The sequence below is a fragment of the Homarus americanus genome, unplaced genomic scaffold (assembly GCF_018991925.1).
Source record: "Homarus americanus isolate GMGI-L3 unplaced genomic scaffold, GMGI_Hamer_2.0 scaffold23617, whole genome shotgun sequence".
NCBI classification, from domain to species: Eukaryota; Metazoa; Arthropoda; class Malacostraca; order Decapoda; family Nephropidae; genus Homarus; species Homarus americanus.
Genome location: NW_024720711.1, coordinates 1,327,345 through 1,351,578, shown reverse-complemented (window position 1 = coordinate 1,351,578; position 24,234 = coordinate 1,327,345). Strand labels below are relative to the sequence as shown.

The 24,234-nt window shown below is 37.6% G+C and overlaps 2 protein-coding genes across 5 annotated transcripts; one reads left to right on the top strand and one right to left on the bottom strand.

Annotated features, from left to right (window-relative positions):
* Nucleotides 1-3,643: 3,643 nt before the first annotated feature.
* Nucleotides 3,644-9,218, bottom strand: LOC121860712 (U3 small nucleolar RNA-associated protein 25-like). 2 transcript variants are annotated; one of them, XM_042358019.1, is made up of 6 exons: nt 9,050-9,218; nt 5,978-6,484; nt 5,492-5,610; nt 4,900-5,019; nt 4,175-4,241; nt 3,644-3,973 (listed from the first exon to the last, which is right to left on the bottom strand). In XM_042358019.1, the coding sequence occupies exons 1-6, from the start codon at nt 9,053-9,055 to the stop codon at nt 3,716-3,718; spliced, it is 1,077 nt and encodes a 358-aa protein (XP_042213953.1). In that variant the 5' UTR covers nt 9,056-9,218; the 3' UTR covers nt 3,644-3,715. The 2 variants fall into 2 exon arrangements, with proteins under 2 accessions (XP_042213953.1, XP_042213954.1); XM_042358020.1 differs by lacking the exon at nt 9,050-9,218 and adding an exon at nt 7,859-7,931.
* A 589-nt stretch (nt 9,219-9,807) lies between these two features.
* LOC121860711 (acidic mammalian chitinase-like) lies at nt 9,808-22,829 on the top strand. Of its 3 annotated transcripts, none has more exons than XM_042358016.1 (8): nt 9,808-10,301; nt 11,718-11,917; nt 12,155-12,279; nt 13,988-14,141; nt 15,467-15,558; nt 16,233-16,448; nt 16,798-16,999; nt 18,186-22,829. In XM_042358016.1, the coding sequence occupies exons 2-8, from the start codon at nt 11,723-11,725 to the stop codon at nt 18,357-18,359; spliced, it is 1,158 nt and encodes a 385-aa protein (XP_042213950.1). In that variant the 5' UTR covers nt 9,808-10,301; nt 11,718-11,722; the 3' UTR covers nt 18,360-22,829. The 3 variants fall into 3 exon arrangements, with proteins under 3 accessions (XP_042213950.1, XP_042213951.1, XP_042213952.1); XM_042358017.1 differs by lacking the exon at nt 9,808-10,301 and adding an exon at nt 10,330-10,569; XM_042358018.1 differs by lacking the exon at nt 9,808-10,301 and adding an exon at nt 10,985-11,424.
* Nucleotides 22,830-24,234: the final 1,405 nt, after the last annotated feature.

Genomic DNA, 24,234 nt, shown 5'->3' with positions numbered 1-24,234 from the left:
TATCTAGACTGTCCGTCCCTCGTAACGATCTTCAAGAGTGAAGTGCTTCCCCATCTGGAGTACTGTCACCCCGTCTGGTCCCCGAGATATGCTAGGGACTGTCAGTTGGTTGAAAATGTTCAAAGGAGGGCCACCAGACTGGTGCCTGCACTTCGGCACCTCAGCTACCCCCGAGAGATTGGAGCACCTGACCTTGCCTAGCTTATACTACAGAAGGGCAAGGGGGTAACCTAATGAGGTGTATAAGCATCTCAAGGGGCACTACTCAGTCGAGTGGCGGACGCTCGCCCCACAAGGGGTCACAGCTCAAGATTGAAGAAGCTGCAAATCCAGAAAACTGTGAGGGCAAACTTTTTCGGAGTGAGATTTGTGAACTCTTGGAACAATATACCAGAAAGTGTTGTGACGGAACCGAGTGTGAACTCTTTCAAGACAAGACTTGACCAACACTGGAGCAGGTTCAGGTACATTCAGGAGCCGGTGCATGCCCAGTACTTGCCAACAGTGCATAACAGAGATGTGACCGATCGCCCAAGCGGCTAACGAGTTTATCATTTGGTGAAGAGGATAAAAGAAAAGGAAAAGTAACAGAGACGTGACCGATCGCCCAATCAACTAACAAGCCGATCAGTGATGAAGAGGATAAAAGAAAAGAAAAGACAGTAGTCTTGGCACTTGGCAACACTGATTACAACACGCGAACACTGACCACACTTACAACTTCACGTCTCACTAACATGTTGGTCTTATAGTTAACACTTGTTCATCACACAGTGATACCACCATGAAAGTAAGTCAAGTTGTAAGTTAATGGTACATCTATGCTGTACCGCCACAAGTTTTAAGATAATGTGGCCATGGAACTGTAATATAATTTTGGGAATAAATTTTAGAGATAATTTTGTACCTGGATATATATATATATATATATATATATATATATATATATATATATATATACAGTCGACCTTCGTTAAAACGGACTAATAGGGGGGGAAGGGTGTCCGTTTTAGCCGATTGTCCGAATTAACCGATTTAGGGGTTAATATTGCATTATATTTCAAAGAAAATGCAGCGAGTTTGTCCTTAGCCTTGCATATGTCCGAAACTGTTTGCTTTTTAACACCATACTGGTCACACACTCTAGCAACCGAAGCACCAACCTCTAACTTCCTAATAAGTTCCAGTTTCTGGTTCACAGAAATGGTCACATACTTCCTCTTCAGCGTATTACTCCCCCTTGAAGACATGATGTAACATACAAGGCTGAAAGATACCTAATCACTGAAATATCAACGAAAATTGCAGGGCAACACAACACTGATTCTCGAATATGGCGCTAAGTCAACAATGACTGGCGGTCTGGCGCACGCGCCATCTATCGGACAATCCCAGAACCAGAAATTTGATACGGACAGTCCCTCGCTTAGTTCAGATTTTGTCCGAATTATCCAAAATCAGGATTAAAGGGATCCGAAATAACAAGGGTCGACTGTATATATATTAGTGACTGTCAGTTGCTTAAAAATGTTCAAAGAAGGGCCTCCAGACTGGTTGCAGCACTTCAGCTACCCAGAGAGATTAGAGCGCCTGCAATTGCTTAGCTTATACTACAGATGAGCAAGGAGGGACCTAATTGTGGTGTATAAACATCTCAAAGGGCACTACTTAGTCGAGTGTCCTTACGACGGGCCCTCGCCCCACGGGGGGTTACAGCTCAAGGTTGAAGAAGCTCTAAGTCCAGAAAACTGTGAATGCTAATTTTTTCGGTGAGAGTTGTGATCTCTTGGAACAATCTGCCAGAGTGTGGTGACGGCACCGAGTGTGAGCCATTTCAAGACCCAGACTTGACCAACACTGGAGCAAGATCAGATACATTCATGAGCCAGTGCATGTCCAGTACTTGCCAACAGTGCGTAACTGATCGCCCAAGTGGCTAATGAGCCAATCAGTTGATGAAAGTAAAAAGTATAATACTGTACATTAATTGATCAAGTACCGACATAATTATTAAGACTGAAAAATCGTTTTATCCCTTTTTGTTAAATCACTTAGGTTGAAAGAATGACAAAACTCTGTAAAGAGAACATACCAGGGCAGCAAAAGAATTCCATTACAGTGGTCCCTTGTTAACGAGCACAATCTGTTCCAGCAGGTTGCTCGTTAACCAAAACCATTGTTTCAATGGGTTTTTGGGTAATTGGTTCCAGCTCACCGAAAATTGCCTAAATTCAACAAAAAAGGCAGAAAAGTACACTTACTTTGAGGTGTGTATGTAGAAGGCTCCTGGATGATGATGATGGGAATTATAATGGGGGTGGAGGAGAAGGGAGAAGAGAAGGCACCCCATGGTGCTATTTCACCCATAAAATTTTAGTTGTCTTGGTGTAATTCAAGATTATTTTCTTTAAATCAACACTGCACTGCATTATATATTGTCAATATGTAAAATAAATTTCAAAATGACCAATAATTTGCTTGGAAACACATGAAAAAAAAAGCGTTGTTTAAGTCTCAAGCAATATGTTACCTCCACTGGAAAGAGAGACTAACGCCTGTTTGTGTGTTAACAGGCTGGATGGCGCGCCCGAAACTAGCTTCCTTACCTTCAATTATGTTCAATAATTGTTAAAATTACTAAAAAAATTTAATATAAAATTTTTAAAATTATTGAATAGTATAACCTTGATATTTACTAAAATAGTAAGGAATTTAAGCCCTAAAACCGATTACTGTAATGGCGGACTAATACTACAGCTGGTGGACCGCCAAATGCAAGCGATAACATGTTGAGGTCGGCTTGTAAAAAACTCATTAATCGAGAGATTGCTCGTTAACCGAAGTTAAGAATCTTATGGAAGGTAAATCGTTAACCGAGGGATCACTGTATTGTTTTGATAGCTATCCAACACCCCCTTAGTGCCCCTACACAAAATGTTTTTTGATCTGGGACAAACTGTTCATCAGTGAAGCATTTCAAGTCTCAAAATGGGTATACAAATTTCAGACCTAGTTAAATGGTATCAACATGGTTACATGATGTGGCACGCATGTTCAAAATGAACTCGTTATCATTTTACTAGTATTGTACAAAGTAATTTTACCATACGAGTTTAATATAATAGGTTTTAGTGTATGTACAGTAGCAAAAAAAAGTGAAACAATACGAGACCACTGATGATAGGTATTGGAGTATGCTGGTCGTCTCCTTTTACAATGTGATAATAATTAGTTAACTGTTTATTTTATTCCTATATGCCAACTCACTGCGTGTTGGATACTGAATGGCGGTGGGTGAACACGCATGCCAACACAAGTTGTACGTATAAATTTTGGATGTCACAGAACCCACCATCAGATAATGTTCTTAGCTGTGTTATGCTGTAAAAATTTCAAATAGGTTTACAATTGGATAAACATGTATATAATATATGCAGTTATGCAGGGCAGCACGAATTTATAAACAGTGTACAGGTATACAGTTTCCTATATATCCAGACAATGCAGGTTTACAGCAATGGTAAACAGCAAAGCAACTTGACCAAGGATAACCAACAAAACCGTTAGATACTTATTTCCACCCATAAAATGCGATACTGTATGCTTTAAAACATTTGCGAAAAAGAGCAATAAAATAACAGGATTTAACTCGTATAAATTTATGTATCATTAGATCATAATATAAATATGCTAACAATATTCATAAATTACATGATTACTCGTCGTCATCATCATCGTCTTCATCATCGTCATCATCTTCGTCGTCATCATCACCACCACCGCCCTGATTTTGCAGTTTAAGGATATTACCATCTTCAGCATCCTCATCGTCTTCATCATCCTCATCATCATCATCATCCTCACCACCTTCGCCATCCTCATTCTCATCGTCATCCTCCTCTTCCTCCTCATCACCATCCTCCTCATCATCATCCTCCTCCTCCTCCTCCTCCACATTTTCAACTACGGCTACCTAAAAAAAAAGTCAAAGAGCCAAGTTAGTATAACATCCAGAGAAAATACAATACAGTAATTATGTTATAAAAACCATAATAGATAGGACTGAACAGCAGACCAGTTTAATAAACCTTATCCCACCACAGTATAATATACATCCATTTCTAAACATTACACTATGCCATGCACTTTTCTTTTAATTTCTTCATTAACTTACCCCCACTTTTTGTTTTTTAGATGATTTCTCAGAAACCTCATTCAGGGCCCTCTTTTCATTCTGTGATCTGAGGAAAAAAATATTGGTTAAGGTGTAAGCAATAAGTATGCTAATACATGGTTCTTTATATAAAAGATTTTACTAGAACAAAAAATGTTTTTCCTTTTACTGCAAAATAAAGTTACCATTAGAAATGGAAGAAATGTTTCACCCATAAATGGAGGCCAACATAAATAGATGTAAGCTGTAGGGAAAGCAGTCAACATCAATGGATGTTTCATGTTAAACTTTAGAATATCATCAATGTTTTATGGCAATTTTTCATGTAATAAAAAACAATGATTGCTACCAATCATTATTATACAGGTATATGGTACAGTTAAGAGTAAAAATTATGACCTGTAAAAATACTGAACATTTTAATGTAAAGTAGAGTGATTGATTGCTCTAGCAAACAGAAACCAAACACTTTACAACAATGGGGGGGTGTTTCTTGCTTTCGTTTATTTTTACCCAATGTGTTTAAAAAAGTACAAAACTGCAGTAATGTAGTAAGACAGCAGAATGATGAGGAGGGAAGTGCTATTAGATTACTCGGGTTTGCTTAGAAGGGAAAAGGAAGATACACAGTGTCCTTGATCCCCTGTCAGCAGCTTGCATCAAGAACTGTCTGGTTTTAGGCCATAGCCATAAATAAATATTCCTGTAAATATTGGAATACATACCCATGATGCTGTTTGTAGGCATTTTCAACCTTTGGTCTCTCTCCAGAGAAGTTAACTTCAGATATCTTTTGTTTTGCCGTTTCAACTTGATCTTCCGATTCAAAATATATACGAACCATTCTGTGGGGGGGAAAAGGGAGATTATGCAGTTACTTCATTATTTACTTATTCCTGCTTCCATTTTTATTAAAAGAACGAAAAAAGGAAATGCCTTGAGTTTCTAATTACCTATTTTAGGATTATTGTTGCATCTGGGAAAATAATGTACGTATACTGATTTGTTCACATTAGGCCTGGTCACTAAATTTTAAGGTCTCTTTGCTTCTGGGCTAACAGTGTAGTGAGTGTATAATAACCCACCAGACTTGTTCAATGCTTGGCCATAAAATGAGATTCTAGGATCAATTCTTCATTATTAATGCCCAAGCAAACAGTAATATGCAACAAAACTTGAGTAAAACGATACAGTAATTGATGATGTCAATACTGGGGAAAGAAATAATTAAAAAAAAAAGATAAGTTACAGAAATGTGCATGAAGAACAAACTCATAATTAGTACGGTATATACATTACAGTACGGACAGTACTTACCTTCCAAAATTGATGGAGTTTGCCTCTTTCCCAACTTCCAACACCTTCTTGGCATCGTCACCAGTAACAACTTTTGGGAACAACACGTAGAGTGAACAGGGGTCGACCTCAGGTGGACCCTGCAGGGATAAAATCAACAAATTGAAATATCTCCAATAAGCAAATACAGTACAGTAAAACCTCAATAGTTCAGACTTCAATCCCTATTAATCTTAGGAAATGTGGATCTTGTCATTTGAAAAATTTAATTACGTACATTGTATTTTAAGTACAGTATTCCACTTCAGTGCTATCACATGGTTTGTTGAGACCAGCATGATAAAACATAATATACTTTATACATGTACGAGTCATTAAAATTATATAAAGGGAACAATAACCCTGGAAAAACAAAATTACTATTACTGTACTCTTTTTCTTCAATTAATAGCAATAAAACCATTAATAACATTTAAAAAACATAAAAGATGCAATTTTTATGCTTACATGACTGCGAAATCCTCCTCTGAAACCATCATCACTGCTTCCTTGGTATCCACCCCCCCTTCCCCCTCTAAAGCCACCACCCCGGTCTCCTCTTCCTCCCCTAAAGCCACCCCGGTCTCCTCTTCCTCCTCTAAAGCCACCTCGTTCACCCCTTCCCCCCCTAAAGCCACCTCTTTCTCCCCTAAAGCCACCCCGGTCTCCTCTGAAGCCACCCCGGTCTCCTCTGAAGCCACCCCGGTCTCCTCTGAAGCCACCCCGGTCTCCTCTGAAGCCACCCCGGTCGCCTTTAAAACCACCCCGATCTCCTCTTCCTCCTCTAAAGCCACCCCGTTCTCCTCTGAAGCTACCCCGATCTCCTCCTCCTCGTCCTCTTCTTGGTGAGAAGTCTGAAAAGTTGTCATCGTAAGACACGACTTTGTCTGATTCATCTCTCCCCCTTTTCCCTTTCTTTCCTGATTTATTGTCTCCCATTTTGGTATTTTGTCTTTCTGTCTCTTGTCCAGGTGACTGAAAAGACAAAATAAAGATTAGTGTATGTTCAATCAGATCTGGAATTAATATTATAAGAACAGTATATGAACCTATATTACACGCCTCATTTACAATAAAGAACATATAGTACTTTATTTCCTTTACTGGTATACTGGAATGATATGTCTTATTTCTCATTGAGGACTTAAATAAACTGCAGGAATGGTCAGAAAAATGGCAAATGGAATTCAACACCAGCAAGTGCAGTGTATTTAATATTCGAAGAGCAAATACTGTCAATGTATACAGCATTAACAACATCAACCTAGAGAAGTCGACTTATGAGCGAGACTTAAGGGTAATTGTAAGCCCGGACCTACGGCACAGAAAACAGAGCGTTAATGTTCAAAATAAAGCAAACAGAGTATTAGGTTTTATACCTAGAAGTGTAAGTAATAAGTCAGGCTGCACCTCGATTGTACTGTTCAGTTCTGGTGCCCTTATTATAGTTTAGGTTTAGGAGGGAGATAGAAAGGAACTGGTTCACAAATAGGGTGATGGATGAGTGGAACAAGCTTAGCAACTTTGTAGTAAGTGCTGGAACGCTGGAGAGTTTTAAAAGGAGGCTAGATAGATTCATGGATGATGGAGGGTGGTAGTAGCTCTCGACAGGAGCTGCCATGCACAGGCCAACCGGCCTATTGCAGACTCCTTATTTTCTTATATAATGGATATCAATTCACCGGAGTCGGTGCAACGAAAATGATTCCGGAACTTAGAAACCTTCCATATCAAGATAGATTAAAGAAACTAAACTTGCATTCCCTAGAAAGATGAAGAGTGCGGGGAGATATGATAGTAGTATTTAAGCGAGTGAAAGGAATCAATAAAGGAGATATAGATACAGTTCTTATATATCCGAGCAGGATAGGACTTGTAGCAATGGATTAAGTTTGATAAGTTTAGGTTTAGGAGGGAGATAGGAAGGAACTGGTTCACAAATAGGGTGGTAGACGAGTCGGAACAAGCTTAGCAACTTTGTAGTAAGTGCTGGAATGCAGGAAAGTTTTAAAAGGAGGATAGATAAATTCATGGATGATAGAGAGTGGTTGTAACTCTAGACAGGAGCTGCCATGCACAGGCCAACTGGCCTATTGCAGACTCCTTATTTTCTTATGATACATAGTGAAACAAAACAACCTATTGTTTAGAGTGCAGTACGTAACTACATACATTGATAAGACTTACACTTCTCATTTCTGTAATCTAAGAATATAAACATAAGAACATAAGAAGAGGCAAGAAGACCATTGCCTCCCATACTCTCAGCACTAGCGAAATCGTAAAATCAAGCGCTCAACTAAGTCTGATTTTAGTAAGAACGAACAACTTTTCCTCTTAAGTATTTACAGTATTCAGTGGTTACAGTGCTCGCCTCCTGTTCCATGGCTCGGTGGTTTGAGCCCCGGGCATTCCCAGTTCACCCAGCTGTAAATGGTACCTAAGTTTTAAGTGTGAAAGTGAATGCAGTCAAGTGCAGTACCAGTCATGCTGCCTCCTTAAATACCGGGTAATGTATTAGGGCTTTCCTAGGTTAAGTCAGGTTTTCAGTGGTTATGGTGTTTTTTTTTTACCTTGTCGTTGCTAAAATAAGTGGTCATATCTTCGGTGAAGCGAAGAATGACAAAAATGATTCCGGGACTTAGAAACCTTCCATATCAGGATAGGCTAAAGAAACTTAACTTGCATTCCCTAGAAAGACGAAGAGTGCGGGGAGATATGATAGAAGTATTTAAGTGGGTGAAAGGAATCAATAAAGGGGATATAGATAAAGTTCTTATAATATCCGAACAGGATAGGACTCGGAGCAACGGATTAAAGTTGGATAAATTTAGGTTTAGGAGGGAGATAGGAAGAAACTGGTTCACATATAGGGTGGTGGACGAGTGGAACAAGCTTAGCAACTTTGTAGTAAGTGCGGGAACTCTGGAAAGTTTCAAAGGGAGGCTATATAGATTCATGGATGATAGAGTGGTAGTAACTCTCGACAGGAGCTGCCATGCACAGGCCAACCGGCCTATTGCAGACTCCTTATTTTCTTATGTTCTTATGTAAATATCTACCACCTACGGTATATTTATGTAAATATACATAAATAAACTATTTCACGGAATTTTCAGCAAAATCAATTTCTCGTTATGGCATGAACTGTTAGGGCTTCACGTGAAGTAAGAGAGCATTTACCTTCTACAGAAGTTTCCTCAAAGTTACTGGTTTATATGCAATCCTCTTTCACTATTACCCCGTCTTATAGAGAAAAATAGTCTAAAAATTGCTGGTTATTCTGTGCAACCAACCTAGAGCATCAAAAAGATTCTGGCAAAAAATCCATGTTAAAAGTTCCTCCTCCAAAAATGACCAATATTTTCGAAAAACTTCGTTACTTCTGATAGATTGGGGTTAGTAAAACGTTTCTAATACAGGCAGACAAAAAATAGAGCGAAATTTTCATTAATATAGGGCGAGGGTGGTAGGAGGTAATGGCCGCGTTATTTTAAAGTTACGGCGATAGTGTATTAGTGCACCTTTAACTATACTTACTCTCATGGTAGTAAAACTGTGTGAAGAACAACTATAAGACCATCACGTGTTAGCGAGACGTGAAGTAGTAAGAGTGATGAGCAACCAGAAGGACCGGTCACGTGCTGTACAGACCGCGTGTTGGAGTGGAGTGTACACAAGCAAGGCTACTCCGCCCTGTGTGTTGAGGTGCGCTTGGTGTGTTGCATTTACTATTACTTCTTTTTTACTATTGGATGGCTATATAACCCCCTCCCCTTATATATGGGATTTTTTTATGAGAGATTAATCCATTAAATCAGATATACAAGTGTTGTTTATCGATTTTGGGAGGAAGTAGCCAATATATTTTTACCCTGTAGTCCCACTTTTCTGTTGCGTTTTGTAAAAACAATAATAATATAATCTTATGGTATACTAATTTACTTGTGAAAATTAATATTTTATATACAGTGGTCTTTTTATTGTTCGGATGAATAGACTACCAGCCCTTATTTCTTCCCTATAAGATGGGCTGTAAAACGTATTTTTCTTAGTAGACGATAGATACAGTATAGATAGATAGATAGATAGATGGATATGAAATAAAATCGTCATAAAGTTTACAATATTTTTATCCTCTTCACCACTGAGTTCAGTATCTGGATATCGACTGTAACAAAACCTGTGGTAGATGGTCGATGGTTTCTCATTGTATCAACCATTCTGGGCCACACATACAAGGATATATCTCATAAATGTGTCCTCAAATATATTGCACATAAGTATATCATGATACTTGTATTTTAAATGGTTACACACACACACACGCTTGTGTATATTGTGTGCATTTTTTTATTATACATAATCAGCAATGAAAATGAACTATTACAATTTTAACAGCATGGTACATTAAGGTTTGGTGCAAATAACGCACGCGATATTGTACCGTTGGGTGCACATACCCTCGGCCTTATTATAATCATATTTACATTACATTAAAATGGAAAATATATTTAAGAACTGAGAAATAACAGAAATATAGCCTTATTGTCCACGCCACGAGGTCAATGTGCAATAGTAAGTGTTCGGTTGTGGTGTGAAGACCTAGGCGCTTAGTGAAGGTGATTTAAAAACAATAAAAAAACACTGGAAGTAAAGGAAGGGTAAATAAGAGAAACAACGCTCAAATAGAATGTCTTGGAATATAAATTTTAGGAAGAGGCTTCATGATTCTTGGCGGCGGCATGAAGCCTGAGTCGCGGCCAGTGTTGACGACGCCCATCACACCATGGTATGTATTAACTCGTATCTCGGTTTGTAATTAAAGAATGGATTTCTTAAATTAAAAACAATGTGGGAATATCTTGTTACATATATTGTTGTGATAGATAAATGTATTATTGTTGTATAGTTCAACTTAGAACTATATACATAGAGTATTTCTTCATTATGGTAACTTACTGTAATGGTTATCATATCTGGTTGACCCTTGACCGTTCCCCAGATAACAGCAAGCAGTTGACTGTAGAGTGGTGGTGTGTCGTGGGTTATCTATTTCGGTAAATTTTTACTTAAGGACAGGAGTCTCTAGGGATTGACCTTCATTTTTGTCCCCCCCCTCCCCCCCAACAATAATGGAGGAGAGCCTGGGAAATTGGGGTTTTAGGGTGGGGAGAAAACGAGTCATCTAACCTAACAAAACCTAACCTAACCCCTAGCTGGGGACTCTGTTCCTGGACCCCCGGTAGACCTAGCTTAAACTAACCTAAATGTTTCAGTAGTTAATAACTTTTGGGCGTGCTATTTCCTTGGGTAAAATTGTACCTCTATTTTTGTTAATGTAGTGGATATTTTGCTGTGACCGGCTAAGTTCCTACAAATGCTATTTTACCGTGAGTGCGTTTTGATTGACTAAGTACTTTCTGTTTAATATGGCGGTGGGGTCTGCTCCCTAGCTAGGAAGTTAGGTAAGGTTTGGTAGGTTTCTTTGGTTGGTTAGGTCAGGTTTTATTAGGTTCTAGTAAACGTCGCCTTTTATAATGATAAGAACATCTGTGGAAAAATTACGAAAGTCGAACACCAACTTCTGGATAAGAATGTATATAACTACACAACATTGATTCATGGTGAAATAAATGCCAAATGCCGGCAGAGTTACGATCACATGTCGTTCTCGGGTTGTTCGCCGTTAATGGACGATTAGCCAATCAGAGCACACTCACTGTAAAATAGCGTTAGTAGGAACTTAGCTGGTCACGGCAAAATATCCACTGCCTTCTGTTAATGAAAGCTTAAATTTTGAGACAGTCTTATTGTGTATGGGTTTCCCTCTTTGTTGACTAAAATTGTCTTGCATTCGTCAAATAAAATATTAAAAGTGGTGTCCCCCTATTGAAGAGGGCTGACCACAAAAGGTGAATAATGGAAAATTTGTCAAAAGTATGGGATTTACTGTGTTGTCTGTCAAAAGGAAAGGGCTAGTCGATTACAACTCCATTGAATATGTTTTAGCAATTCAAAAAGGGTATTACTTTACCTTTGAAGAAAAAAAACACTAGGAGGTAGTAGCCATCTGCTCCACTATTACCAGAAAAAAGTATTGACTATTTTTACCCCCTGTACATTGAATTACCAGTATACACAATAGATAAAAGAATTGGCTATGATGTTGAATTGATTATAATAGATACTTTTTTGTGGTGGACAGATTTGATGAGGGCCTGCGAGAAGTTTGAGAAAATGCATCAAGTTGGCTACTATGCCATCCCCAGGGAGAGCTGCGGGGACCCTACTATTCAAGCCCTTACAGTTGACAACATCGACCCATTTCTCTGTACACATATTAATGTCGCCTTTGCTAGGGTAGTAAATGATGATATTGTACCCACCGATGAGTCAGATCTTATGGTAAGGAAATATTGGGTTTACTTCTGTATGCTGATGTATATACAATATACGTACTATACACCTTAAATACACTTAACTATATAATCAAAAGAAAAATTCTGTATTTATGTGTTATCATGTTACTTACAGATTGTAATGTGAATTAGGTACTTGCTGTAGCTATAACAAGGTTAAGTAGTTACTAATGTAGATAAACATTATTTTAACAGATGAGCCTGAACATTGTTTTCTTGTTAGGTGTACAGGGAAGTGATTGCTCTGAAGAAAAAGAACCCCAGATTGAAGGTGTTGCTGTCTCTTGGGGGAGCCACGGATGAACCAGGTTTCTCAGATCTTGTACGAGATCCCGCTGCTGTGGCTCAGTAAGCTCACCCTTCAGTTACATATTGGAATCATTCTTTCACAGTATGTTACAGTGTACTGGTAACATTTCTATGACAACATATTGACAGTGATTGAATCTTTCTTTCAAATATAGTAGTCCCTCGGTTAACAAAATTTCGGTTAACGAATTACCTTCCATAAGAATATTAAATTCGGTTAACGAAATTTTTACGAAAATGTTTCGTCATGCTTTGGCTTGCTCACCAGCTGGGAGATCAGTCCGCCAATACAGAAATCTGTTCTAGGGCATACATTCGTTAAAATTGGAGTAAATATCAAGAAGTTTGTACTATTCAATAATTTTCCAAGTTTTATATTAAAATTTTGAGTCATTTTAACACTTATTTAACATAATTGCTTATTTAACATAATTGCAGTACAGGGAACTAGTTTTTGATCCGCCAATGATTGGCGGCCAATCAGCCACTCAACTCGCCCAACAGGCATCAGTTTGTATCTCTGGTCAGTGGAGGTAACATCTTGCTTGTTGGCTCTCTTGAACATAAACTATTTTTACGTTTTTACGGTACAATTATTGGTCATTCTGAAATTTATTTTACATATTGACAATATATAGTGCAGTGCAGCATTGATTTAAAGAAAATAATCTTCAATTACACCTAGTGAACTTCAAATTTTATGGGTGAAATGACGGCATGAAGCATGGGGTGATTTCTCTTCCACCCCACTTCCTTCTCTTCTCCTTTCTCCTCCACCCCTACTTCTAATTCCCATCATCATCATCAACCAGGAGCCTTCTACATACACACCTCAAAGTAAGTGTACTTTACTGCTTTTATTTTTACTTTGTATGTAATTTTCGGTGAGCTGGAACCAATTACCCAATATCCCATTAAAACAATGGTTTCGGTTATCGAAATTTTCGGTTAACGAACGACCTTCTGGAACGAATGTGTTCGTTAACCGAGGGACCACTGTACTGTGACTAATAATGCAGTTACAATGTTTTCATAGCTAAACATAATGTCATTTGACCATAGGTGAAATCAATTCATTTTACTTTTTGGATGGTTTGCAGGGGGCAGATCCAGGAATATCAAAAGAGTGGGGGGGTCCAAGAAGTTATGGGTGGGGGAACATGGCGAGCAAAGTCCCCAGCTGGGTGGTATGGGGGGTGTTGTAAGTCCCCCCAGATTTTTTTTTTAAATCTGACCAATATCAGGGGCATTTTGAGGTCATTTTGAAGCCATGTGCTCTTGATATTGTAAATTAGGAGATACAATATTCTGAGGTCAATTGTAATTACATTTTACTATACAAAATGCTTGAGTACAATACAGCATTAAAGAAAAAGTATTGGAATTTTCTGATGAAAAGGGGGGGGGGGAGAAACTGGGTCCCCAAAACCTGGATCTGCCCCCGATTTGGGTTTGTAGTCATATTTATGGTGGTGTTCAAACTGTAAACTTTTATCAGAGTTTTATGTCATATTGCTTTAACTTGTTGCTGTCTTCAAGAATTCTTACAAAATCCTAGAGTGAAGGACATTGTTTCAATGTTTCATACACACACATTCAAAGGCACTTGTGGAAGTGAGTCTCTGGAAAGAAAAATATATATGAGAAGTCATTTCCCATAAATGCAACTTGAATTTAATTATTGTGATTGGGGTTAAATCATCTACAGTAGCATGTACATATTTTAATTCCAATAACAATTCTGCAGGTTCTGTACCAAGGCTCGCAAGCTTCTCACAAGCTATGGGTTTGATGGCCTGGACCTAGACTGGGAGTTCCCTGCTTGGCCTGTATTTAGACATGATTGCCGTGAGAAGAGGTGGTTCACACAGCTTGTTCAGCAACTTCATAATGAGTTTAAAGTTTGTTAATTGCAATGATGATTCAGTTTAACATTCATTGTGGAGTGATATGAAACATTTTGAATCAGTGTGGATGTTAATGGTGCAGTTTATGTACCTGTACTGGAAATGTTAGTTGAGGTTATGAGTGTCTGTGAAGTAATTTTATTTAGTGTTTAAGTCCTTTTTTGTTTTGTTTTTCTGTTTTTTTACATTTATCTTGTACTGTACCTCTCTTTCTTCTGTTTTCTCCATTTTTTTAAGTTTCTGTTCCCCTTGTTCTACTACACAAAAGATGGAGAGGAACGAATGTGAGGTATTGAGGAGATCGAAAGGATTTGTATAAAGCCATCACTTTAACGTACTGTACTGTACTAGGAGGTTGGGATATGTTATTGATTGTGACATAATTATGATATTTCAGTTAGTTGATATTATCGACACTGGCATTTGACCAGGTGGTATCTACACATCTTGCTGCAGTGATAGCTTTAGCCATGAATTTATGGGTCATAATAAGGATGAATCCATTGCCGGTAAATGTTTTAACAGTGGAGAAGCAGATACTGTATATGTGTGTGTACAGTAGTCCCTTAACAGTAACTGAGGTTGCTAACAGAAAGGTCTTTCAGCTTCAAAATCCCCACATGTTTTAGTGAGAGGAGTAAGCCATCTTGGTTGTATGTGTGACAGTGATTAAGTATAGGAGACAGCCTGATACTATAGGAATGGTCTTAGAGAAGATATAAAAAAAATCATGTGATGACAGGTAATTAGACCCTTGCAGGTCTATTAAAAGTTTTTGGGGTGTTTTCACAAGTGCTACTAAGACAAGTCACACTCAGGTGGGGAAGGTGTTTCCCCACCCACATCCCAGCTATTGTGTGCCTCTGAGAAACCTCCTGTACTGTAGCTCTACCCACAGGGTCCAATTTCACTAGTTAGACACAAAGGCCTCTGCTAAGGTCCAGTGGGTTGGACACACTAAGAGAGCTACATAACATGTGGAAGAGTAGAGCAGTTTGAGACAGCTACTGGATCTAAATGTTTAGGCTTCAGTGTGTTGCAACACCTCATCCTTTTGAATAATGTTTATTTTTGTCAGCCACTTCATGCTTTCTGGACAGAGCAGGATCTACCAACATGTCCTCGGTTGTTTACTGTCTCTTATTGGCTCAATCTTTCACCTTTGGAGGTTATTTAAAACACAGTGATGAGATACAGTAGATTGTTCATTATAAATACCTCAAGTTTTGAACTAAGTACAGTACAGTACACAGTATATAATGGGATTACTGCTAAGATTCACTATATTATCAACTTCTGATTGTTAATCTTGGTTTTAGTTGGCTTCTTCAACTCCCCTCCTGCTGACCATTGCTGTAGCAGGTCCGAAGTCCATCATTGATCATTCCTATGAGGTTAATCAACTAGCAAAGTAAGTCGGAGATTATTCATCAAATGATAATTTGTAGAATATGTTAACAGAGGGAATTATTGCACCTTATTGACCATCACATTCTTTGGCTTTTGTTACAATACCTTGAAGCTTTACTAGAGTAGCCAAACAACATTCAGTAGATACAGTAGACCAGAATGAGAGTGGTTAGTGTCATCATTATCATCATCATCATCATCATCATCATCATCATCATCACTGATGGAGAGGGAGCTTATGGCAGGGGTTTTCAAACTATGGGTCCCGACCCTTCAGTGGGTCGCGAAATAAATAAATTGGGTCGCAAAATAAAAATGGGTCGCGAAAATAAATCAGAATATTTTTATTTTCATGCAATTGGATACATATAATTCAAATATAAATGGATCATGAGAAATTTACATGAATTTTGTCGATGCTAAATAAAGGAAAATTGTGAACAGTGTTTGTCTTTGATTTACTCATTTCATATCATTACACTTAGGTTTAATGGGTCGCATTTCAAATTGTTGTTCTGGCTGTGGGTCGCAGTAAAAAAAGTTTGAAAAACACTGGCTTATGGTATAGTGTGGTTGATATTGGCATCTGATTAGTACAGTATACATCAGATGTGGAGATACAGCATTTTGCTGTGCATTAACTGCCTTTTATTAACTACATTTCTTCTTTTTCAGATATGTGGATTTTGTCTCCCTTATGAGTTATGACTTCCACATGTTTTGGCCATACTTGCCTTTCACTGGTCATAATGCTCCATTAGCAAAACGAAAAAGTGAGAAGTTTTGTTTTGCCACACTGAACACAGAGTGGTCAGCTAACTATTGGGTAAAGAAAGGAATGCCTAAAGAGAAGTTAGTCATTGGGGTGCCGACATATGGACGTTCCTGGAAGTAAGAAGTAATGATATCAGTAAGTCTTATTTTGTATGAATTATAAAGAAATAAAATGTAGTCAACTACTTAAGTCCATTTACCTGTTCTCCTGAACCATGAACCCTGAGATTCAGACTCATGAACCAGAAGCAGTAGACACTGATGCATTATTCGCCCAATAAGTGCTTCGGATTCATGAGTCTAAATCGGGGTTCGTGAAACAGTAGGAGAATGCAACAGGACTTTTTGTGGGTGACTGTAGCTATAACTTGTTAAACCTTAATACTGTATCAGATAATGAAATATTATCTGTTAACAATGTAGAATGTTAAACTATATTATTAACAGTGATACACAATGGTTGCAGGTTGCTCAATGGTGCATGGTACGGTGTTGCGTCGCCAGCCACAGGAAGTGGAATTATGGGTGGTGCCTTGTCCTACACGAATGTATTTTTTTTCATTCAGGAAGGAGCAAGACGGTACTTTGATGAAAGCAGTAAAGTACCATATGCTGTGCGTGACAAAGACTGGATATCTTATGATGACCCTGAGAGTGTCAAACTAAAGGTATGATGTCGAGCTTTCATTCATCCTCTTAATAGACAGTATACATTGTAAATCTGTGTTATGATCTTTAAGGAAAAATACCTTTGTAATAAGTTATTTAAGGAACATGAAGTACAGGTAGTTCTGCTATAACGCGATAATTGTGTTCTTGTAAAATATCGTGTTATAGAAAATCGCGTAATAGAAATAACAGGGCTTATGGAGAAAATAGGGTTAGGTGCAGATTACTCGAAATCGAAAAAATTTAGTAGTTAGCCTAACACAAAGGATAGCACAGTCTAAATAAATGTTACATTCATATCTAATAATGAAATCATACAGCAATTGTAACACTTTACCTTGAAAAAATATGAATGTAACTTGATGGGGGACAAGGGTAATTTTGAGGTTGATAACATCGAGCTTCTCTTCAAGTGTTATATCCTTTCTTTTACGATCATCACCGGGAATTCTATCACCAGAACGCTTCTTGGAGATATTCTTCTTTACCATATTCACAATTAATACCACAAAATTGGAGAAATAGTAAGCAAAAATCGCGTTATAGCAAACAAGCGTTCGCGTTATACAAATATCGTTCCTAATTCATAAATCGCGTTAGAGCAAATTCGCGTTATCAAAACACGCGTTATAGCAGAACTCACTGTACAGGGAAGCCATGGTATTTGTCTCGCCTTTATTCATTGTTACACATGTTCGTAGCTAATTAATTTGGGAATGCTTTTCCATTATTTTGCCATTTACATCTCACATTTTCATTATTGGGACTATTAGAGTACAGTCTCTCCTCGACTTATGACAGGGTTCCGTTCTGACGACCAGGTCGTAAGTCGAAAAGGCGAAAATAATACATAGAAATTCAAAAATGAAATACAGTACAGTAAAAGTAATCAATAATGAAAAATTATTAAAGTGTTACTGTGCACTTACCTTTAATGTAGTCCGCTGAATGCACACGGGGCCTCAATAATTTTTTTTATTAAGCATGGAGACTACATTAATTGGATGAAGCAGAAGAGAAAACAGGGCCGTCGTATGTCCGGGTTGTCGTAAGTCGAGGAAAGAGAGTACTTGCTTGGTTTGGTGGAGGAATAAATTAAGATAAATATAAAATAAAAATGCAGTTACCAGACACACCAGTATTTAAATACACTACCATTTATGCTAATAAGCTCTCATTTAACAGGCAGAATGGATCAAGAAAATGGACTTTGCTGGAGTCATGACCTGGAACCTCAACTGTGATGACTGGGCTGGAGTTTGCTCAGGACACAAGTTTGAACTGCATAACATCATCAAAAATGTGTTATTTGGGAACGAGTCAACTGAAGACAAAAGTTTTGTGTCTGTTCAACTCTAGAAGTAAACTGTGATATTATTTTTAGTTCAAGTAGTATACATTATAGGGTTTTTATATATTTTTTATTCTTTGGTGCCTTATTGCTATTTACAGTCAGTCAGTAATAGCCCAATACTGTAGATGTAGAGAATAAGCAAAAGTGACTTAGAAGTAATTGATGTTCAATCATAAATGCAGCTGAGCCTTTTGTACTATACTTTACAGGAAACCTTCTGTACAGGTGGACATATTGCACACCACTTTTTACAATAAATACAGTGTGTAAATAATAAGCCTGGCTGCAATCTTGGGTGGGTAATGTAAATTTCAATGAGAAACATTTGCATGATAAAGAGAGATTCCTGAGGATGGTGTAGAGCAGGGGTCACCAAACTACGGCCCGCGGGCCGGATCCGGCCCGCGACGTCAGTGAAACGTCAGTTTCACAAATCTCACTAACCTTTTTTGCTGCTTAGTTTGTGAGATTCGGATATGTGCACACTAGGTCTGATGTGACTATCTTTTTGCTAACGTCGCCTTCTTTGATAACTTTTTAGTAAATAAATATGTTGGTTGTCTTTGTTTTTGTGCATTGCACGCCACTCACCCATGATTAACATGGAATGCTAAACTTAGTTTTTCGTCTTTTTTCCCAGAGCTTTCGTTCTGGCTTGCAAGTATTGAACAGAATGATTAGGCGGCCCGCGCTCGTCATTCTTTCAGTTATCCGGCCCACTGTGAAAAAAGTTTGGTGACCCCTGGTGTAGAGGAAGACAGGATAGATACTGGCACAGGTACAGATACATTCTGGAACCAATACTTGCCAACAGTGCATAACAGAGACATGACCAACTGTCCAAGTGGCAAAGAGGATTGAGTAAAGTAAAGGTATTGAGGTATAACTACTGTAGTACCTACACCTAACCTATTTTATTAATACTTATCATACATAGACATTTATTAGTTGCGTATTAAGTAACATTTAAGATTTATCCTCCTTGTTTTATTGTGTAGCATGAACTTATGACTTGACATCAGGAGTAAGCAACTCTTCATGGCCAGAGAGTCTTGGGACTTCAAGTAGATTCATCTCTCATTTCAACCTGCACTTCTATTTACCAAATAGCTTTGGTAATATGTTTTCTTGGTGTAGATGTTTTTTTCATTTAGAACCAGTTACCCTTTTCTCTTCATGTTCTGATTACTTTTTTCTTTTTTTGTAATGAATTTGTGGGTGTTCAGCAAATTCCCATTTATCCCATATATTTTTTTAATCCACTCATACTGTACTTATGTTCTCAATCTCATATATTTTTGTAGATCAAAGAATGACACAAACAAATTCTTTACCTTCTAAAACAGCTTGTAACTTAATTTAATACAAGAGCATAAATTTAAAAGAAAATGTAATATCCAATATTGAAGCTCTTGTGGGCAAACTTCTTTGGGACAATCAAACCAGTCAATTTATACTGCTAGATCAAAGCAGAAGATATAAAGTGCAAACACGTAAATCTGTTTTGTAGACACGGACACTGTCTGTTGCTTAACCATTCTCCTTCATTTAGCTGTTCCTCCTTGTTATTCTAAATTTAGTTTTTTTTTTCTTTCTTTCATATTGTCTCTCATTCCAGACATCTTATTGAACTATTATTTCAAATGATTCCATTCTTATTACAGTATTATGATTATGTAATCCTACATTCCAGATACAATGATTTAATAAGGTAGTTCATTGTTTATGTAAAATCAACTAGCATTCTGAAGGGTAAGTGAGAAGTCTAAGCTAGTCAGTTGTATGTAAGAGCCTGTCACAGTGTGTAGTGATGAGGAAGAAGCCTCTACATATATTGGTAACTTGATTGATGCCCCCACTTCGTACTCACACCCTAATTGGTTTTATCAGTATGCTATGTTAAATTGTATATAATAATAATTCTGTTCCAAACTCAAGTACAGTATTTAAGTCTTTTAAGATAATATTTATTTTGCCTTCTCCATGAGCCAGGGGCATAGTGTTACCCCTCTCCATAACTTTATCTGATTTGTCCAATACTGGGGACTGTACTGTACTCATTTTGTTATATTTAATCCTCCTATACAGTACTGTAGTTATCCATGAAAAATCATGGAACTTGATACAAACATTTTTGAAAACCACTAGATGTGCTCATTGTAATATGGATTATGCGTAATGAATTTATTTTTTTTCAACTTTTACCATCTTTGGCTAGTAGGGGAATACAGTGATATCTCCGTTAGCCAGAACAATTGGTGCAGAGCACATCCGGGAATGAGATATATCTGGGTAAAGAGACAACTCTCTCAAAGCCGGAAAAAATCCCTCATCCCCGGAATTTTCCGGGTAACGGAAAAATTTCTCAGAAGTTCCAGAAATTGCCCATTACAGTGCATCATCTCTCGAACCCGGAAAAATATTCCCTATCCCTGGAATTTTCGGGTATTCGGAAAATTTTCTCGTAATTTTCCGCCAAATTCCTCTTTGGGAACGATTTTCCGAGAAAATTCCATTTCCGGCTACCGGAGAGTTCTGGGTTTGAGGGATTCCGGTTAATGGAGTTAATACTGTATTAAGCTCTCTGAGGTGAATAAAATTGTCTTGCAATAGCCAGATCAAATATTAAAAGTAGCTTCCCTATAGCATAGAAGTTAATAGTTAGTTAGAATAATGTCTTATAATTTGTATTTAGTTAATGGAGTGTGGCTCATTGTGCATTAGTTTGGCAGGTTTGACCTGAACAATCTATAATTCTTAAATATGTTCAATCACACGTTTGGAACTACAGTATTGTTAAGATTTTTTTTCTGTAGCTCATATGTTTTGTTTATTACCTACAGAATATGCAAAATGAAGATTAATTTTGTGAAAGCAATATCAAAGAGTTTAGTTATACACTAATGTTATCGATACAATATTCTGTATTGTAATGCAGTTGATATATCTAACACTCAGAATTCTCTATAGGCTATAGTCATTTTTATAATTATGCTTGTTAGTGTTAATGTATCTCTCATAGAAGTAGCATTATTATTATGACCTGCTAAAACTGTAGTGCTTTATGGACTTTCCTTTAAATAACCCAAAATCATATGAAGGAATAAAAGGGGAGGAAGCTTAAAAAAATTTCATGACAGCAAATTTGTTGTGAGTGATGAAAACCCACAAAGCAGATCTGCATCAAAAGAAAAAAGGCAGATTGAATAACAAAATAACAGAAGTGACCAAGAACTGCAGAGTGACCTATTGATCTAGGCCATGACATTCAGTAAGTTATACCTGTCAAAGTGACCTGTTGATCTAGGGCTCTAGGCCATGACATTCAGGTAAGTTGGTTAGAATTAAGTTGTTGCTGTGATTATTAACATGGTGCTGTATCTACAAACTTCAACTCGCTGTTCATTTATTGTTGTGATTTTGGGTTGTGCTCTGGGATTTTTTCCCACTCACAGCATGGTGTGTTTGCTCTTAGACTTAAGATAAATTATTGGCCAGAATCCTTCGGTGTTTTCCAAAACAAGTAAAGGAAGAAGGAAATTTCTTACTTTGATGATAATGTGAGAATGCCATATTGTTTCCTGCTGTGTTTTATCTTTAAGGACCTCTCGTACCAAGAGGGGTCACAACTCCTTTAGACAGGTAAGAGCTGATTTAATAGAAGTTTATAAGCACCTCAAAGGACAATATTCAGTCATGTGTTCATGTCTGGAATGGATGGATACCTACCCCACTATAGGTCACAGCTTTAAGGCAAGAAAAAAGCCACAAGTATAGAAAACTGTCAGAGCAGACTTCCTCTGAGTAAGAGTTGTGAACTGGAGGAATAATCTTCTAGAGAGTGTTGTGATGTCACCTGGTGTAAGCTCATATAAGGCCAGACCTGACCAACACTGGACAGCACTGGTGACAAGCTTGATGCAGTGCCTTTTGTAGAATGAGTTAGGATAGATTAAGGTTTATAAAATGGTGACTGGTAACAATACTCAGGGGAAAACAATCAATGAAAGTAAGGGACTGTAACATGTGTCAAGTTTTAGTTTTACTTGTGATAAATTCTTTATACATATAAATTCTTCATACATATTCCTACAGTTTTTACCCTAAAATATGTTTGACCATTTGTAAACATTAACCATTGTATCATCCAGGTGATGATAGATTTATGAGAGATAAACAGATGTAAGTCACATTGCAAGTTGAATATTATATTTGTATAAATAGTTCAAATAAAGTACTGTAGTATACAATTATTAAAATAAAAAAATGTGCTTTGAAGCAATTCAGTGTCTGTCATTGGGTTGATATTATTGGTGGTGTAAACTTTTTGCTCATTTTGTAATAGTCGGTGTATTTTATATTGAAATTGTTATAATAAAGGAAAGGTTTGGATGTTTGATGATGCAGTTTAACTTTTTTCTTCCCACTGTAATACAGTTCCTGCAATAAATTTTGTATTCCCACACTGCACAATATTAATAGTTTTTTTCTCATGCAGAAAATATTATAATTATATTTGGTACTGTATGTCTGAAGGGTGCCAAAGTTGAGGCTCCACAGATGCCAACAACCTTGGAGCCGGCATTGTGTTCAACAATAATCATCCATTATCATCTGTAGGAGTTAAAGATACTGTACATTAACTGAATGTAAATGGCATTGCTGGAAGAATATATTTATACAGTACACAAAGACATTATATTATTGAAAAGAAAAAGCTTGAAATATTGATAATTCTGCTGGACAGGTAGTCACTTTCTTTACAGTATTTTTTACTTGGTAAATACTTGGTCTGGAAGATGCTAAGACATAAATTACCAGTACTTAAACCCATTGTCAAGATAATAAACAATGTGTAGTAAATTGTACAGTATACAGTAGTTGCTGACAAAACAATAACTGAAGCAACACAGACCGAGAGATCCTGGTAGACTGCACTTCATGGTACTGAAAAATGTAATACCTATACTTATACTTGTATACTGTAATATTGTTTAATGATGTCTGCCTTACTGAATGCTGTAACATCAAACTTTACTAATCACAGTGTTAATTTGATACTTTTTATGTTCTAAAGACCATTAAGTACAGATACTAGTTTGGTGGTCCTCTATATTTTGGACATTTTCAATCAAATGGCAGTCTATTGCACATCTCAGGGACCAAATCATCTCACAGTACAGTACTCCAAAGGTCCAGATGGGGGAGCACTACATTATTGCTCCGGCAGCACTGTTTTGATCAATCACTCAATATCGCCGACGCCTTGTTCCCTCCCGGGAACTCCCCAATGGGGTGGCCATGGCAGAAATGTCTCCAGGCCATTTTATCCTTGCATACCTCCCTTGCTCTCTCAAACATACTTCCTCCCCTTCCCGCTCTCTCTTCACCAAACTCTCCAACTCTTTTCTCCCAGGTTGCAATTGGTCTACCCCTCCCAACATTCCCCTCTCTCTAGCTATCATACACTTTTTTGTTTGCCTGTCTTTATGCATCCTCGGCACATGTCCATACCACCTTAGTGTATTCCTCTTCATCCACTCCACCACACTTCACACATGAAGTTATAGTAAGCTGTAAATCTATATCAATCAAGCAATCGACATTATTTTGCATTAATAATACATATACAAAACTGAATACAGCTCCTCCCCGACCTATGACCTACTCGGCTTACGTCCACCCACACTTACGACTTGCCTCAGTCTGCCTCAGTCGTACCAAAATTTGGTCAAATTACGTATTTTGGAGTCCCAAAGTCAGTACAGACAAAATTTTCATCTGTAATTCACTTTAAAATGGCTGGCAAGCTTAAATGTGAGTGTTTTGTGGTGCTGAGAAGAAAAAGAGACCCCCATTTTAGATTTTCTATGTATTATT